Source organism: Rana temporaria, chromosome 8, assembly GCF_905171775.1.
Source record: "Rana temporaria chromosome 8, aRanTem1.1, whole genome shotgun sequence".
In the NCBI taxonomy this organism is placed as follows: domain Eukaryota; kingdom Metazoa; phylum Chordata; class Amphibia; order Anura; family Ranidae; genus Rana; species Rana temporaria.
Window position 1 is genome coordinate 143,513,310 of NC_053496.1, and position 19,996 is coordinate 143,533,305.

Consider the following 19,996-nt stretch of genomic DNA (forward strand, 5'->3'; position numbering starts at 1 on the left):
CCAAGATAAGCAATAATGACACAGCAAACCAAAACCCACCAAGCAGGTAATGCAGGGATAAGACACAAGCAAGTCCAAGGTTAAGCCAGAGGTCAAGGATTGGAGAGAGCAGCAAAGTCCAAAAATACAAGCCGGGGTCAATAAGCGACAGAGTCCAGGGCAGGGAGGCGAAGCAGGGACAGGTTGGCAACAGCTAACAGATCAGGCAGGGAACAGGCTGACAAGCAAAATACTGAAGCCCTGAACTGTAGTGAAGGGCGGGATTATATACCTGTAGTAGTTCACCTTAATTGAACCTTGATTAGAGAGGAGTCATCCCATGGGAGACACCCGCTGGTGGACACCAGAACTGCACCCCTGTTACTGGGAGAAACAGTGCCACCAGCAGGTGACCAAAGCTATGACACAGATCATGACACACATTGAGTCTGGGCCTTACCCTTCTTTGGGGATTACAGAAATTTGGGCCTGCAGGGTGCTGTCGTGTAGCTTGCCCCCCTTACCGAGGTCTTTTAAGAGAGCAACCAGGTGTTCACCCAACGTCGGGATTAGCGTCGTGTAGTAAGCAATCGTGAGGCTATCCGGTCCCGGGGCTCTCCCTTGCTTAGTGCTTCCAATCGCCCGTTGTAATTCCGGCAGCGTAATGGGTACCTCCAGTAGGTCACGCGTTTCTGTGGGAAGTGTCGGCATTAGGGAAGTAGCAATATAATCTAATAGCAGGGACTGCGCCAGTAAGCGGCCGCATTTATTTCCCGTTTTGTAAACCTTTTTGCGGGATATTTGTAGTGCCGCTTTGGCCTTGAAAGTGAGTAGGTCGGTGATCTGCGTGTGGACCGTGTCGAGTTCAATAGTGAGTGCGTTGGTCTGGGCTTGTTTGTGTGCCGCCTCTGGCTTCTGCAGTTTAGAGAGGAGCGCGGTAAGTTGTTCGGCTCGTAGGCGTTTGATCCGTGCACCGTGCTTAATGAGCACGCCCCGGATCACCGCCTTGTGTGTCTCCCACACCAGGCCCCTGTCACTGTCAGTGGTAGGATTCGTAGCGAAGTAGTGCCCGAGTTCCTTCACCACATCCGCCAGCATCTCGGGGTCCTGCAACAGGCTCTCATTGAGTCTCCACAGCTTTCTCTGTGCACCCCGAAATTCCGTCAGAGCATATCTCATAGTGACCGGGGCGTGGTCCGACCAGGTGATAGACCTAATAGAGGTGGTTTTGATGGCCTGCAGTTGATTGTGTGGTACTAAGAGATAATCAATGCGGGAGTATGTCTGGTGGGGGCAGGAGTAGAAAGTGTAGTCCCGTTCGCCAGGGTGGAAAAGGTGCCATGCGTCTATCAATTGTGAGCTATGTAAAGCCGAGTGGATGACTTTGCGCATGCCTCTAGGGGTTGAAGACAGCCCCGTTGAGGTATCTTCCGCTGGCAGTAGGGGAAAATTAAGACCACCACCCACAATGAGCTGTCCTTCAACGAACTTCTGTAGTATACCTAAATGTTTCCTAATGAAGGTGTCCTGCTGGTTGTTTGGGGCATAGAGGTTGGTGAAGGTCACTTTCACGTCTCCCACTAGGCCCTTAACGAACAAAAATCTGCCCAGCGGGTCTGATTGCATGGCTATCAGGGTCCATGGGAGCCTTGCCGAGAGCAGTATGGAGGTCCCTCTATATTTGGCTTCTGAGTAGGTGGAGTAGTACACTGTCGGATACAATCTGTATTGAAGGATAGGAAATTTGTTTTCCCGGAAGTGTTTCCTGCAGCAGGACAACATCCGGCGCCATGTGCCTCATGTCATTAAGTAGCATCCGCCTCTTTTCGTGGATGTTAAGACTCTTTGCATTAAGAGTAACAATGGTAAGTTCGTCCATGCTTGTAGGGGGGGGGGAGGGGGGAAGAGCGGAAGAGCAGGGCGTGGGGAAGAGCGAGGGAGGAAGAGAGGAGGAAAGGAAGAGAAGAGAAAAGAAAAAAAGGAGAAGGAGAAAAGGAAAAAGAAAGAAAAAAAAAAAAAAGAGGAAAAACCGTACCAGCGTAGCTGGAATTCTTAGGCCCCATACTCACGAGCAAACATGTCTGCTGAAACTGGCCCGCAGGCCAGTTTCAGCAGACATGTTTGGTCGTGTGTGGGCGCGAGCGGGCCGAATTCCAGCAAACATTTGCCCGCCGGGCCTTTTCCCAGCAGACAAATATTCCTGGACTTGTTTTAAAACAGTCCGCTGGAATTCAGCCCGCTCGGACATGTACGGTCGTCAGTACAGACCTACCGTACATGTCCAGGCGCCCGCCGTCCCTCGCATGCGTCGAATGACTTCGACGCATGCGTGGAAGCATTTTAAAGGCGGGCCGCCCACGTCGCCGCGTCATTGTCGCGGCGACACCGCGTCATCGACGCGGCGACACCGCGGACACGCCCCGCGTATTGTTTACGCGCGGACTTCTGTACGATGGTGTGTACAACCATCGTACAGAAGCCCTCTGGCAGACATGTATGGTGGAAACGGTCCGACGGACCGCTTTCACCATACATGTTTGCTCGTGAGTACCCGGCCTAAGGTGTCAGCAAGAAAAAACTTGCTATAACGCTCTCCAGTAAAACCTGGGTATCAAGCGTTGTCCCAATTGGGAGTTTGGTCAGCAAGAGCCGATAGGAGCCCCCAGGCCCCTCCCAACCCCCCAACCCTTTCTGAGTGTGTTGTCGTGGGCAGGTGTCTGGCACCTAGTGTGACTTTATGTAGATAGATAAAGAGTAGCAACCCAACACATAAGCACACAGGTAAAGGACCCGTGGGTCCCACATAATTTTCCAGGAACTTCAGAAACCCAATAAACAAAAAAAAAAAAGAAAAGCAATGAAACAGGCAACATAACATAAAACGTGTCCATGAAGGTTAACTTTAAGGCAAAACGCTTCCCCGCACCATGCCCCTTCACAAAACATCACATTAAGGCACATCCCGTCATATTATACATCATCATAGTCCCATTCCTGTGCATCTTCCCGATATTCCCCTTAAGGGGTGCGTTTATCGATTGGTTTGCGCAATATTTATAGCGTTTACAAAATAGGGGATAGTTTTATTGCATTTTTATTATTTTTTTTTTACTACTAATGGAGGCGATCAGCGATTTTTTTCGTGACTGCAACATTATAGCGGACACTTCGGACAATTTTGACACATTTTTGGGACCATTGTCATTTTCACAGCAAAAAATGCATTTAAATTGCATTGTTTATTGTGAAAATGACAGTTGCAGTTTGGGAGTTAACCACAGGGGGCGCTGAAGGAGTTATGCTTCAGCTAGTGTGTGTTTACAACTGTAGGGGGGTGTGGCTGTAGGTCTGCCGTCATCGATTGTGTCTCCCTATAAAAGGGATGACACGATCGATGCAGCCGCCACAGTGAAGCACGGGGAACCCGTGTTTACATACGGCCCCTTCATGTTCTTCAGCTCCAGGGAGCGATCGCGAGGGGGCGGCTAGAAACGAATAGTCGCGCCCTCGTCCCGGATCGCTCCCCGAAGATTTCCGACCGCCGCATGTAGCGGGGGGGGGGGGGGGGGGTCCCGATCGGACCCCCGACCGCGGAAAGGCAGGGTTCGTACGGGTATGCCCATATGCCTATACGTGCCATTCTGTGGACGTACATATACATGCGGCAGTCGTTAAGCGGTTAATAAACTTATACATTTTTCTAACCTTGGAAAAAATCAAGAGATGGTGTTGCGCTCCAAAATTGTAAAATGTATAAATAACCAGAATAGTATAATTGATAAATGAATGTGCAAATATGAAAATAGACTGACTAAAAGATAAAAATCACTATAAATGCTAAGATACGGTGCATCCTAAGGTGTACTGAATGAATGTGCAGGGGCTGTATTTTTCTTTGTAAAAAAGAAGGGCAGAGAATTGAGGCCTTGCATTGACTATAGGGGCCTAAATCGCATCATGATTAAGAATGCATACCCGATTCCGTTGATTTCCGAGTTGTTTGATCGCCTCAAGGGGGCCACGGTCTTTACCAAACTCGACCTGAGGGCGGCATATAACCTTGTAAGGATCAAGGCTGGTGACGAGTGGAAGACCGCGTTCAACACCAGGACCGGTCATTATGAATCCCTGGTTATGCCCTTTGGGTTGTACAATGCGCCCGCAGTCTTTCAGGAATTTATCAACAATGTTTTCCGTGACCTGCTGCAGCAGTGTGTGGTGGTCTATTTGGATGATATCTTGGTATACTCTGAATCCATGGAGGCCCACATTCTGGATGTCAAGCGAGTGTTGCAACGGTTACAAGAGAACAAGCTTTTCGGTAAGCTTGAGAAATGCGAATTTCACCGGTCCCAGGTAACCTTCCTAGGTTACATCATTTCCGCTGAGGGGTTCTCCATGGACCCTGAGAAGGTTTCGGCAGTCTTACAGTGGACCCAGCCCAGTGGTCTTCATTCCCTGCAGCGCTTTTTGGGCTTCGCCAATTATTATCGGAAGTTCATCAGGGACTTCTCCATGCTGGCCAAGCCTCTCACGGATCTGACCAGGAAGGGCAGTAATTCCCATATCTGGCCGGCGGAGGCCACCTGGGCTTTTGAGGCTCTAAAGTCTGCCTTTGTGTTGGCTTCAATACTGTCTCATCCCAACCCTGGGTTGCCCTTTGTTCTCGAGGTGGATGCGTCTGAGACGGGAGTAGGCGCCCTTCTGTCTCAGCGTCGGACACCAGAGGGTCCTCTGCTTCCCTGCGGGTTTTACTCCAGGAAACTGTCTCCCGCGGAGTGCAACTACCAGATTGGTGACAGAGTTGTTGGCCATCGTGCAGGCTCTCAAAGAGTGGAGGCACTTGCTCAAGGGTTCGGTGGTTCCGGTTCTCATCCTGACGGACCACAAGAATCTGACTTACCTTTCGGAGGCTAAGAGGTTGACACCCTGTCAGGCCAGATGGGCTCTGTTCCTGTCACGTTTTAATTATGTGGTCTCCTATTTACCCGGTTCCAAGAATGTCAGGGCGGATGCCTTATCACGTCAATACTCCGAGCTGTCCAGGGAGGAATCGACACCGACTTCGGTCATACCTCCAAATCAGATCCTGGCCGCCATTCGCACCAGCCTGACCTCTCTCCTTGGAGAGCAGATTTTGGCGGCCCATTCTGGTGCTCCCTCTGGGAGACCCAACGGCAGATGTTTCGTGCCTGAGGAGTTGCGCACTCAGTTGTTGCGAACCTACCATAACTCCAAAACCGCGGGGCATCCTGGAAAGAATCAGCTGTCCTGGGCTGTTTCACGTTTGTTCTGGTGGCCTTCTCTACGGTCTGACATTGCCGCATATGTAGCGGCATGCTCTGTTTGTGCCCAGAATAAGTCCCCTCGGCACCTTCCGTTGGGCCTTCTACAACCCATTACCACTGGGGAGCGTCCATGGTCACACCTTGGGATGGACTTCATTGTGGACCTTCCTGCGTCCCGAGGCCATATGGTCATTCTCATGATTGTGGATCGGTTTTCCAAAATGTGCCACTGTGTTCCACTCAAGAAATTACCCTCTGCACAAGAGTTGGCCACGGTTTTCGCCAGGGAGGTCTTCCGGTTGCACGGTTTGCCCAAAGAGATAGTGTCGGATCGGGGAAGTCAGTTTGTGCACAGGTTCTGGCGCGCCTTTTGCTCCCAGTTGGGGATTCGACTCTCCTTCTCCTCGGCCTACCACCCTCAGTCCAATGGGGCCGCAGAACGATACAATCAGGCCCTGGAGCAATTTCTTCGTTGCTGTGTCTCCGATCATCAGGACAATTGGGTTGACCTTCTGCCATGGGCTAAGTTTGCCAGGAACACGGCGATTAACTCTTCCTCTGGGACGTCTCCCTTCATGGCCAATTATGGGTTCCAACCTGCCGTGTTACCGGAGTCATTCTCTCCCCAAGATATTCCGGCTGTGGAGGATCACCTTTCCGCTCTACGTGCTTCTTGGGTAGAGATCCAGAGGTCCCTCGAGGTCTCTGCGCAGCGCCAGAAACTCCAGGCTGATCGCAGACGGTCGCCTGCTCCTTCCTACCAGGTTGGAGACCGTGTATGGTTGTCCACTCGCAACCTCAACCTTCGAGTGCCCACTCCCAAGCTGGCTGCTCGCTTTGTTGGTCCCTTCCGAGTGCTCCGCAGGGTAAACCCGGTTTCCTATGCCCTTGCGCTCCCACCTGGCATGCGGGTCTCCAATGTGTTTCACGTTTCCCTGTTGAAACCACTGGTGTACAATCGCTTCGGTTCCTCGGCCTCGTCTGGTCCAGGTGGGCGATCATGAAGAATATGAGGTGAGCGATATCCTGGACTCACGCTTGGTCCGCGGTCGGTTGCAGTTTTTGGTCCACTGGCATGGTTATGGTCCAGAGGAGCGTTCCTGGGTTCCCTCCGCAGATGTCCATGCTCCTGTCTTGCTCCGAGCCTACCACACACGCTTCCCCCAGAAACAATTATTTGCGCCGCGGAGGAGGGGGCCCTTGAGGGGGAGGTACTTTCATGGTCTTACCTCCTTGCAGGCTTCTTATCACTGACTTGTGCTGGCAGCCATCTTGCTTCTTGGGGTTCTTATAACTTACCACACCCTGCGGCTCCTCCTTCCCACTGGGAGGAGCTGGATGCTCAGCATATATATATATATATATATATATATGAGGGCTGCTGCAGCATTCCCTTGGTGGGGTCTCTCGTCTACACTCTCCTGTGATTGTGCCGCTTGCTCTTGGTTACCGACCCGCCTTCCACAGACGATCCTTCTGGCTCCTGATTCCCGGCTTCGTTTCACCACCTCTCCCTGTCTACGGACTCCGGCTTGGCTGACTCCCATTCCTGGCTATCGACCCTGGCTCCGGTGGAAGACTCTGCTGACTGTTTGATCATCCGTTTGGACTTTAACCCTGCTGTTTGGTTTTTAATAAAGCCTTCCTATTTAATTTATCTGTTGTTGTACGTCTGATTCATGCTTCCGTGACAGTAAGTAAAATCACATTATATGAATGGTGGATGGAACCGCAAGATTGTCCAATTGTTACAAAGTGTAAATGGTGCAACTGCGACTCAGTCCAAGAGGTGAAGAAATTGCAAGGTGCAAGTAGAGTGCTGGGTGCAGAAATAGAATCGCAGCATAAAGATAATATATGCAGTCGCAGAGGAAATGGCAGGATGGTATTATGCTCCCATGAACATGAATGACTGAACATAACTGATATTGTAACAGCACTGGTGAACGGCGTGAACCACAACTGCGGTTAGCAAGGATTTCAATGCGCTTCTTTATGTGACAACTCAGTATTGGGCCCCAGGCGTCACTCCTCACAAACAGGAGATTTGGGGATCGCTACATCATCTCTGTCACATAAAGAAAGGCGTTGAGCTACTAAGGATGGACACATTACAACATACGACCAGAGCTTAGCGTTTAAAATTATAATATACTTTAAAGGTCAAGATTCCAATACACCTCTATATGCAAGTGATTATCAGTACGGGACCCCAGGCGTCACTCCACACAAACAGGAGTTTGGGGGTTCTCTACATCATATCACTTTGTGCATATAGGGATGTATTAGGCCACTAAGGGGGATGGCATTAAATACCATCAACCCCTAGCATAGAAAAGTTAGAGCGAACATGTTCAAACAATTAGGACAAGGCCTATAATGGATTTGTACTTATGTCAAGCTTGTAGTAAATAGGAGTTGTAGTGACAACTAGTAGTTGCGTATGAGAGGCAATATAGCTCAGGTATTAGTAGTTGCATATAAAAAGCAATATAGCTCAGGTTATTATAGTTGCACATATGAGGTGAATATTGCACAAGTAATAGTAGTTGCATGTGAGAGGCAATATAGCTCAGGTAATTATAGTTGCATATATGATGTGAATATTGCACAAGTAATTTGAGGGTAGCTGACCCTTTAAGGTACTCCTTAGCAAACAGTCCTTAACACAGCAGTATATCCCAAATAGTATGTTGATATCCACAAGGCATATTAAACAAATGTATTAGATGAAACACAAGCAGCAGATCTTCTTATAGGACTACAAAGTGATACAATAGCTACTTATCTGTTTGTAGGCTTCAATGTAGGAGATAGAGATTCAGTGGTGTAGGGTGTTCATCAAAGGCCTCAAAGGTTGTCCCCAGCAATGGCTCTGTGTTGTAGTAGGTGCAATAGCACCAAAGTAGTAGTTGTTGCCTGGAGCGGTGTTGCAGCATGGGAAGCGATGGCAGTAGCGTGGCCGACAACTATAGAACAAAGTTTCTATCTCCTTTGAAGGCCTTTATAGACAGGTGCAATGCATCGCAGTAATTCAAATGACCGCCGTGAATTGCGGCGCACTTTCCGCGTTCCAAGCTGGAATGCACCACGGCACCGGGTGATGACTTCATCGCGCGAGCGCCGTATGCGTTCCAGCATGGAACGCACTACGGCGCTGAAAGCGCCTGTCATTACAGAAAGTAACAGGAGCGCCTGTTACAGATATACACCAATGATGGATGATGCAACTGTCACTCAAGAGGTGATGCAATTTATTCAATAGAAATTGCCAGTGAAGTGCTGGGTGCTAAATTACATCAGCAGGTGGCAAGGTGACTTGTTGGTGAATCTTCGGTGTATGGTGAAACCCAAAGGTGTGCTAGCAAATTACCTTGCGGCTGCACGGTAAGCAGCTTTTAATAAAACCAATGGAATCACTCGGGGGTAAAGGGGATAACTCCTATCCATCCTTCCAGTGGTATGGCGCCTAGGGGGTTAAAGGGTCACTAAAGGAAAAAAAATGTTTTGCTGAAATGACTGTTTACAGGGTATAGAGACATAAAAGTTAACTGATTCCTTTTAAAAATGATTACAAATAGATAAAAAATCAATCATATAAATGTGCCTGCAGTTTAGTTTCACTTTTAAACTGGTTTCATGTTCCTGTGAGCTAAAGAGACACACAAAACAAAAACAAACAAATCCAGGGCAGTGTTTTGTTTTTAAAATGAATCTGATTGGTTCTGTTAAGTTTTAGACACACAGTAATGACAGCTTAGACCATCGTGAAAAGCTCCCAGTATGGTGGTTATAAGGAAATAGACAACCAGGAAGTGTGGAGATCAGAGCAGTTTTACAGCAACATCAAAGCAAAAACGAGCAATGAGGACATGAAACCAGTACTGCAGTAAGGTAAAGGAAGCTATTTAGGTAAAAAAAAATCCTTTAGTGATCCTTTAAGGCTTCCTTCCAGGCTGGGTGGTCAGCAAGGTAAGACAGCTCCAAAGTGTGTCACCAGGCAGGGTAGAGAAAACAGAGGAAGCTCTCTAGTGTAATATGTTTTAAACAAACAGGGTACTCACATTTAAAACAGTAATGCAGTGAGCAGCGAGCTCACACTGTGCAAACGTCTCTTCCGGTGTCCTAGTGTCTGACGCGTATCGTCACTGTCACATGACTTCATCTCCGATCTCCCCTTGGAAGGTAGACGTGCTGACAGGAGATGACAGGAGATCACATGCCGGCCGGCTCTCCAGTGTCCTATACGGATGTTTGTTACTCTTTTTAAACTGTAAGTTGCCATTTTGGTTATTAAATCTGATTCACCATACGATACACACTATGTGTGTCTCTCTTCATTTTGGGTATCCACGCTGAGCTTGGCTGCCTTTGTGCCCATTGAGTTCGTTCCATTTGATCGCTCGCTTTCTCTGCCATTGGAGAACGCTATCTATTGGGAACACGTCCAATACTTTTGGCCCATTACAGCTTACCTCTGGTAAGCATACAACTTTATAGGTGGTGCACAGGTGTGATTGGTGACACATTGTGGTTCTGCTGTTTCCTCGCACAGGATTTCAATTTGCTCACTGGTTGCTGCACTGTGTATCTTACTATAGGACTATCATAATCGATTCATCAGAGATTGGATATTCCTTTTTCCTTTTTTGTTGGTTCACATATGGACTATATATGCACTTTGATTTAAATATATTATATGTTTTTTTCTTTATATTTCACATCACATTGATTTGTCAGCTTTGGCACTCATGGAAATTCACTTTATCATGTTTTGTATTGCGCAGCTCTACTTTTTTCTTTTTTGTGAAACCAGTGCCTAAGGCCCCATTTTCTGCCCCTGTTTAACAGGGGCATGTAATTACAATTCTTGATCTAATATTTCACAGCAGGGCCCATTCCTGCGCCCACCAAGAGTAACTGTCAGGGCTTACAGTGTTGTGGCACCAGCACCACCACCAACAAAGGCCCAATTTTTATGCCCCTGTTCAACAGGGGCATGTAATTCCAATTCTTGATCTAATATTTCACAGCAGGGCCCATTCCTGCGCCCACCAAGAGTAACTGTGAGGGCTTACAGTGTTGTGGCACCACCACCACCAACAAAGGCCCAATTTTTATGCCCCTGTTCAACAGGGGCATGTAATTACAATTCTTGATCTAATATTTCACAGCAGGGCCCATTCCTGCGCCCACCAAGAGTAACTGTGAGGACTTACAGTGCTGTGGCACCAGCGCCAGCACCAAAGGCCCAGTTTTTCTACCACTGTTCAACAATGGCATGTAATTACAATTCTTGATATAATAGTTCACAGCAGGGCGTTCCAGCGCCCACCAAGACTGAGGACTTACAGTGTTGTGGCAACACCAACACCTAGGGCCCAAATTTCTGCAGAGTATATACGGCAGGCCCCTACTTTCAAACATCCAACTTACAAACGACGGAAGGAGACAACAGGAAGTGAGAGGAAATCTACCCCTAGGAAGGGAAATTCTCTTCTGTGAGAGGTGTCTCCTGTCCATTGATGCTTTATCACCAATCCTTGTTTCACTAAAAAAAAAAAATTCCCCTTCTCTATGTTTTCCAAAAAGCTTAAAAATAGATTTTTTGGCTGGAGCTACACTTTAAAAAAGTACCAGTTCAAAATTACAAACAGATTCTACTTTAAAAACCTACAGTCCCTGTCTTGTTTGCACCACCTGTATAATGCTGTTCAAATTATATAGGGCCAAAGGGGCTGGCAATGACCTGGGGGGGGGGGGGGGGGGGGGGGGGAAACCCATGCTATTTTTCTCAATGATTTTCATCCACATTACATTAAAGCCACAAGCCACAAGTTTTAAATTACTTTTTTTTTATAGTAATGTCATTTTGTGCGGGGACAGTTCTAAACATGTGCCACTTCACAGGTATACTATAGACACCCAGCAGGTAGGAATTTTTTCATTTTTTTTTTCACTTTAAGCATCATTCAAATCACTGCTCCCAAAAAAACGTTAGTCACAGGTTTTCAGGTACAATGCTGCAGATCAGACAGCAAAGTGTCACTGCAACTGCTGGCTTTTTAAAGGCAGAGTGGCGCCAATCGTGCGTTAACGAGCATGCGCGCATTCCCGCCGCGCGTGCAATCGTCGTGCGCGTGTATTTGGCCTGCGCATATTTGGTGCACAGATGCGAGCATTTGCCGCGAGCCTGCGCACAGACATAGATGATTGCTGCTGGTTCTGGCCATTAATATGTGTGCGCATGCGTGCGCGCCGGAGCCTATTGGCAGGTCCCTGACAGTGCCAGCCTACTGGCACTGGAATTTGTGAGTGCAATATTTCATACCTTATTTTATCCATAAAAATAATATTGCGCAATGATGGCTATTTATTTATATGAGATCCTGAGATAAGCCAGCACAGATGTTTAAGTAGTAATTATTGGCATACCGTTTGGAAAGAGTTTCAGATTGATCCCTATGAGTGGAGTCTGGTGAGTGACCATTTCAGAAGGTGGTGGTGTCTTCACAAGTTGGTCCCACGGATCAGCCACAGATGAGGAATTGAGCACATGGGAAATAGTTAATCATAACACTGGGACTGTATTTCTCTCCTCTTGCATTTATTGTTTAGATTTTTTTGACTTTTCTTGTTTTTTTATTTTGTTTTTGGCATCACACAATTGTTTTGTTTTATATTTTATTATTGAAAGCACAGGTTTGTGTGGAATATTCTACATAATTGTATATTAAACATTGGGGCACTTTAATATTCACTGCTGAAATAGAAGTGGTATAATACATAGTAATACACAGTTAGCGCAGTTATCACCTTTCTATCTCATATATTAGTTTCACCTCTTAAGTTGCATTAGTGAAATAAATTAACTTTTGCACAATATTCAAATTTTTCGAGTTTCACCTGTATTTGTATATTTATAATATAATGATTGATCCATGCTCATTTTTTTTATTTTATTTGCTTTTTCATTTGTTTAAAAATGTATCTATATTCATTTATTGATCTATTCATTCCCTTTCAACCAGGCTGCTTTATAAGAAATGTTCCTGGACTGCCGCACTCACGATTTATTGAAACAAAATGAGCAAAGGATAAAATCCAAAGCTGTATAACATCCAAAAATTCATGCAACACTGCAATCAATGGTAAGAAAGTGGACCACTTTCTACCATTGATTGCAGTGTTGCATGAATTTTTGGATGTTATACAGCTTTGGATTTTATCCTTTGCTCATTTTGTTTCAATAAATCACCTATCAGAGTGCGGCAGTCCAGAAACATTTCTTTTTTCCACGGATCAGCCCAGAGTCTGCACCTGTCAGTACTACAGGGCGGGAGCACAGCATAGGTCACAGGGCTTGGAGCGGTACTCTTTTCCATAGGCTGCTTTAAAACTTATGTTCTTTCTTGTAGGTTCTGTACCAAGATGGAATTTCACTGAGAACGACGTTCCTCTTCCTTTCATGCTGTAGTGTTATTCATATTCTGAGAACACTATTTCTCTTGCCAAAGGATCACATTCCATACCCACCTCCTGCGGGGTACAACTATGGGTAAGTATTAAACAGTAATATTTGAAAATGTCTGAAATTATAGTGAATACTTAGCTCATTGAATGCCCCGCATAGCTCCCCATTGGCATATGCTACTTTCATGCTTCTCTCTGGATCCGTGTTCTTTATGATCTGTGGCCTTTATTCTTGGCTGCTTGGAATAGGGCTGGTCATGACTAGACATGTGCAGGATGAAAAAATTTGTTTTGTTTCGATTCGTTATTTAATTAAATTTGTTTAGTTGAGTTTGTTGCATTCATTACATTCGTTTTCGGGAATCATTTCGTATTCTAAAAAAAATTCTACCGAATTCGAAAAAAAATTATCAAATTCGAAATATTCTATTGGCCAGTGATGCCCTGGCTTGGGTCTTTGCTTTCTGGGAAGATGGTCTTTCAGACTGCCCTTTGGCACACGTTTGATACAGTGTTAATTTAGTTGACTAAAACATTTTATGAATATTATTTTAGTTGACTAAAATACAACTAAAACAATTGAGATGACTAAAATATGACTAAAACTAAAATGGTATTTTAGTCAAAAGACTAAAACTAAATTGAATTTGACTTCAAAATGTTCATACCTCAATACCATAAATATTAACATATTCAATTCTTCACTCCAGCAGTATATAATGAGTTTGGAAATTAGAGAGACATGTTAACTAATGCATTACAATTTAATTACACCCATTCGATTTTAGATAACTAAAACTAATTTTAGTCGACTAAAATGTACTGGAGATTTTAGTCGACTAAAATGTAGGATATTTTAGTCGACTAAGATCTACAGGAGATTTAGTCGACAAACTAAAACAATTGCAAAGACTAAAATGAGACTAAAACTAAAATGCCATTTTCATCCTAAGACTGGGGCCTCGTACACACGACCGTTTTCCTCGACAGAATCCATCAAGAAACTTGGTGGCAGAGCTTTTTTGCAGAGGAAAACGGTCATGTGTATGTTTTTCATCGAGAAAACGGTCGTGGAACTCAATGAGAAAAAGAGAACAAGTTCGAGATTGGGTCTTGACAGTGTGTACGCAAAGAAAGCTTGTCAAGATTCTCGACAAGCCTAACAAGGAACTCATCGAGGAAAACGATGTTTCATTTACGAGTTCCTCGGTCGTGTGTACGAGGCCTAATGCCGCGTACACATTATGATTTTTTGGCATGAAAAAAACATCGTTTAAAAAATGTCATTTAAAATGATCGTGTGTGGGCTTCACATCATTTTTCGGGTTCTGAAAAACGTCAAAAAAAATAATTCAAACATACTGTATTTTTTAACAACGTTTTAAACAATGTCGTTTTTCGGGTTGTAAAAAATTATCGTGTGTGGGCTACAACGACGTTAAAAAGCCGCGCATGCTCAGAAGCAAGTTATGAGACGGGAGCGCTCGTTCTGGTAAAACTACTGTTCGTAATGGAGTAAGCACATTCATCATGCTGTAACAGACTTCAGAATTCAAAAACGTGAATCGGCTTTTACTAACACGTAATCAGCTAAAGCAGCCCCAAGGGTGGCGTCATCCGCATGGAACTTCCCCTTTATAGTGCCGTTGTACGTCACCACGCTTTGCTAGAGCATTTTTTAAAAACGATGGTGTGTGGGCAACGTCGTTTTAATGATGAAGTTGGAAAAACTTAGTTTTTTCTACATGCCGAAAAACGTTGTTTTTTTTCCATGCTGAAAAATTGTGTGTACGCTGCATTAGACTAAAACTGAATCAAAATTTGCTGACAAAATTAACACTGGTTTGATAGCAAATGTGCCTCCTCTGCTTTGAGTTCTCGCCTACGTTTAGGTCAATTAAGTATGACTGTGAGTCAATATTCGATACATTTTCAGACTCTGGCATCCATATTGGCCTGGAACAATAAGGCCCCCAACAACAACTCTTTGGCAAGGACTCCCTTATTGAGTTAAGCATAAGCTGCATGGCAGAGATTCACCCTCATCCGTTGATGACTTGATCTTCCTCACCATTTTGCATCAATATCAGATTCCAAGTACACGCCTTGGAGCATAACCAGCAGCACGGTTTCTATCCGACGCCTTGACTATCTATTTTAAAGGACTCAGACCTTTTCAGGCTCAGACCAAGAATCCTCTTCAGTTGAGCAAATGCAGTTAGGCGGGACTTGTCTGTTCGAGGAAAGGAACCTTACTGAGGGTCTCTGTATGTATCATGTATTAATGTCTTCATTAGGGATGAGCTATCTGTTTGAGTCGAACATGATTGGCACCAACCTCCTCTCCGCCCTCCGACAGGGACACTTGACCCATCTGCCCTGTTTGGCTCACGTTCTTTTGGTGGTGCAGCGGTTTTTGTACAGGTAACTGGACTTACAGGATCTCCTGAGGCAGGCCAGGAAAGTCTGTGGGCATTTTCCACCGGTCAAATAATGCCAGTGCTCGGCTGGCTGACCTCCAAAAGGAATGCAATTTGCTCAAGAACCGCCTCATCTGTGACATGCCCACCAGGTGGAACACAACGTTGGCAATGCTGAAGCGGCTGCACACGCAGCAGAGGGCCATCAATGAGTACCTGTGCGAGTATGGTACCAGGACAGGGTCAGGGGAGCTTGGCTTTTTTCGTCACACCAGTGGCTCATGGATCAAGGATGCATGCATTGTCCTGTCACCATTTGAGGAGGCCACAAGGATGGTGAGCAGTGACAGTGCATGCATCAGTGATACTGTCCCTCTTGTCTACCTGTTGGAGCACACGCTGCATGGAATAATGAACAGGGCACTTGAGACAGAACAGAGGGAGGAAGAGGAGGACTTCCTTACCTCTCAAGGCCCTATATCCAGAGAGTATTCCTGCAGGCCCGCCGATCTCATAGGAAGAGGATGAGGATTGTGTAAGCATGGAGGTGGAGCCCAGCACTCAGCATCAGCAGCAGTCTTCAAAGGATCATTTTTAGTCCTCAGAAATCCATAGACTTGTACGTGGCTGGGAGGAGGTGGCTGCAGATCATGTCATCCTTAGTGACCCATAGGACTCCGGACCGAATGCCTCAGCAAACCTACGCTGCATGGCCTCCCTGATCCCGCAAATCCTGCGAAAGGACCCTCCAATTTGGGTATCAAGGAGAGGGATCAGTAGTGGCTGGCAACCCTTCTTGATCCATGTTACAAGGGTAAGGTTGCAGAACTTCGCAGAGGGAGCAGAGGATGAGACATCTTTGGGAGGCCTTGCAGAAAGGTTTGTGCAATGCGTTTCCAGAGCCTGGGAGGTTATCATTTCCTGGTCCTCCTGGACAACATGTTGCTGAGGTTTTCGGTCAGTCACAAAAGGAGCGGAGGAGAAGGTGGCCGTCTGACCGATGCGTTCAGACAATTTTTTAGTCCGCAGCCCCAAGGTTTGATCGGCTCCAGCAACCATCACCAGCATCTGATTTACATGGTGCAGGAATACCTAGAGGCAAGATCAGACTTGGAGACCTTTCCAACCGAAAATCCACTGGCTTACTGGGTCTTGAGGATGGATCACTCGCCAGAGCTTGCACAGTATGCAATTGAGCTACTGGCCTGTCCCGAAAGAATGCTGGATGCAGATTGCACATTCAGTGCTGCTGGAGGCTTTGTAACTGATCACAGAGTGCGCCTGTCCACAGACTTGGTAGATCGGCTCACCTTCATAAAAATGAATTAGTCTTGGATCACCAGCTACAAAGCACCTGGTACTAATGTAACAGCATAGACTGCCTATGCTGATGCTGAGTGACTATCCTGTTCCTCCTCAATGTTCATGTTGATAACTTCTAAGAACATTTTTGGTTCTGGGCACCACTACCACCAGTGGCTAAAGCCCAATTTGTCTGCCCCTGTTTAACAGGGGTGTGTAATTACAATTTTTGTTTTAATATTTTGCAGCAGGGCTCGTTCCTGGGCTCAACTAGAGTATCTGTGAGAGGTTGCAGTGTTGTGGCACCACCACTGCCTAATGCCAAATTTTTCTGCCCCTTTTATACAGGGGCATGTAATTACAATTTTTGCTGTAATATTTCGCATCTAGGCTCGTTCCTGCACTCAACATGAGTATCTGTGAGGCTTTACAGTGTTGTGTCACCACCACCACTGCCTAGGGCCCAATTTTTCTACCCCTGTTTAACAGTGGAGCGCAATTAAAATGTTTGATCTAATATTTCACAGCAGGGCTCATTCCAACGCCCACCAAGAGTAACCGTGAGGGCTTAAAAGGTGGGTGAACTAAAGCGCTAGCCAACCGTGAAAATTAATATATAACCAGTGAAAAAACAAAATGCTGCTCGAATCTAAAATGTGCTAACAACAAATAAAAGGTATGAATAAAGGATGATGAGTTTCTCATCATCCTTTATTCAAACCGTGAGGGCTTACAGTGTTCTGGTACCACCAACACCTAAGGCCCAATTTTCTGTAGAGTATATAGGGCAGGCCGTATAGTATATACAGGCGGTCCCCTACTTTCAAAAATTTGACTTACAAACCACTCCTACTTACAAACGGAGGGAGACAACAGGAAGTGAGATTAAATCTACCCCTGGGAATGGAAATTCTCTCCTGTAAGAGTTAATATGGGAAAAAGGTGTCTCCACTGATGCTTTATCACCAATCCTTGTTTACCTAAAAAAAAAAAGCCAATTGTCATTGGGACAGAAAGTGAGGTGAAATCTTCTGAACAGGGGCACAGACAGCAAAACAAATGTTACAGGGGTGATGATTACCCTTCCCTAGGATATCCAAAAAGCTTAAAAATGTATTTTTTGGCTGGAGCTACACTTACAAAATGTACCTGTTTCAAATGACAAACATATTCAACTTAACAAACCTACATTCATTGTCTTTCTTGGGACCGCCTGTATACTGCTGTTCAGAGTATTTAGGGCCTGGGGGCCCCCACACCTTTTATTTTTTTAATTTGGGTGCAGGGTTCCCCTTAATATCTATACAAGACCCAAAGGGCATGGTGATGGACTGGGATGGAGGGGGGTACCCAGTTTTAAATGACTTTTATTCCTTTAGAAATGTCATTTTGTGCGGGGACTGTTCTAAACATGGGAAACACGTGCCACTTCACAGGCATACTATAGACATCCCCATGTACGATATTTAAAGGAATATTTCACTTTTATTTTTTCATTTTAAGCATCATTAAAATCACTGCTCCCGAAAAAAACTGCAGTTTTTAAAACTTTTTTGCATTGTTATATGTCCCCTGGGGCAGGACACGGTCCCCAAACCCTTTTTAGTACAGTAACTTTAAAATTCGCACTTTCGATTTCTCATGTTCGAGTCCCGTCGATTTTAGCGGGGTTCAAATGTTCGCGCAAACTCTGTTCGTTTGCATGTTCTGGAAGCGAACCAAACCAGGGGGTGTTCGACTCATCCCTAGTTTTCAGTGCCCAGGAAATTATCAGGTCTAGTTCGCCTTGGAGTGGGGTATATTGCATTGCATTCTAGCACTTTATGAAAGGCTTACCTTAGAAAAAAGCCCTCCAGTTGCACGCTGTCACCGTTGACGAGGCTTCTATCTTCCTTCCGGGTTTGTGTACTGGTCACGTTGCAATGATGTTTGAATGTGTGCGGGAGTCAAGGCTGGGGCACAGAGCTCTGAAGGGAGGGCACGAGTATGCCGTCCCTTCAGAGTGCTTGTGGCGGTAACGTCACTGGCTACATGCAGTGTGAATATCTCCAAGTTTAGGAGATACTTACTGTGCTTTATTATAGGCTTATCTGTAGGTACCTGTTGAAAAAAAAGACTTTGCTTCCACTTTAACAACACTATTGCATCTTTGTTGAATATTTTGTTGTTTTTCATTTATCTTCATGTAGTTTATATGCACTAAGCTTAAACTATTGCTACCTTCTTATTTTATAGTACTGCCGTCTTCCCTTACCACAAATGGCGGTGGCAGCACCCAAGAGGGGATCGGAATATTGGCTTATTTGTAGCTGCTGACTTTTAATATTTTGGTGGGGGTGCTGGAACTCCTCTTTAAGTTTAGTATCTAGATTGTGTAGTGGATGCAGCAGTCCTTATTTGTATTTTATTTGCTAGTGCAAGGAATTTATTTAGTTTATCTTTACTCTCAGATATTTGCTATCTTTCTATTTAAAGAGTACCTTGTGTAGCACTACCCCCATAGGAGCCGCTGGATAGAATTAGTCTTCAGTTCTTTGCCTAGACCTTCTCAAGAACCTCAGCCCCTCTGACACACCACATTTAGTGTATATACATACAATATAACAGGAAATAACTGAAAGTAATACTTAGTACCCACTAGTAGTACTATATCAAAGAAAACAGGCACCAAACCAGGTAATAAAAGGCAAAACTTAAATATATTGTGATAAGGCAAGCATAAAGTGGATTAACAATGGTAACACAATTTAGCATACAAAGTTATTAACAGTAAGGACTAGCCATAAGATCGCATTTGGCGTTCAGATCAGCATAAAGAGTAGCAACACCACCTCAAGTGAGTTTTTGGGTGAACCTCCACTTTAACCTGTATGCAGTATAAATACAGTATAGGTACAGTATAGTCTTGACACACAGGTAGATGTGGTTCAGATGTAGTAAATGTTTGGTATAAAATGATATAGGCTTGTTATAAGTGCGGTCTAGGTTTGGAATAGGTGCAGACAGTATGGGTACTTTACAGATTGGGTACACTTAGTGTCCTACCTGATGAGGTTGCACTTATGATTAAGCGGCACTGATGTGGAGGCACTGATATGTAGAATTGATGGGCACTGATAGGCGGCACCGATACTACATGAAGATAGTTGCTCAAGTGGCTCAATCTCTGCTAGCAGTATCAGCAATAGGCGAATTGCCCGCTCATCAGTCCCTGGGATGTTGCAGTGACCTCTTGCTGTAGTATGAGGGCCCCCTTAGTCTCTCCCCGAAAGCCTACAGTGATCAGCAGTGGGTACCTGATGCTTCAGTCTCCCTGCTGAAGCAGTGAGAGTGCTTTGACATGGGCAGTGATGCACTCCTAGTCTAAGAATCAGATCTCTGCTGGTGTGGTCTCCCATTGGCAGACAAATATCCAATCGGAGAATATCAGGATCTGTATTGTATAGAATCTATTCATTCTATTATATGGCTACTGTTTAAACTACAACTCCCAGGATTATTAGCACTCTGCAAAGATGTCTATAGGCTCGCTTA

General features: G+C 45.3%; 1 protein-coding gene across 3 annotated transcripts in view; it reads left to right on the forward strand.

Moving 5' to 3' along the window:
* SLC43A3 (solute carrier family 43 member 3) overlaps positions 1–19,996 on the forward strand; it is a 236,337-nt gene that overhangs the window by 96,384 nt on the left and 119,957 nt on the right. For all 3 annotated transcript variants that reach the window (XM_040320810.1, XM_040320811.1, XM_040320812.1), the window contains exon 7: positions 12,686–12,825. In XM_040320810.1, the coding sequence (XP_040176744.1) occupies positions 12,686–12,825 (140 nt within the window). The remainder of the gene's footprint in view (positions 1–12,685; positions 12,826–19,996) is intronic.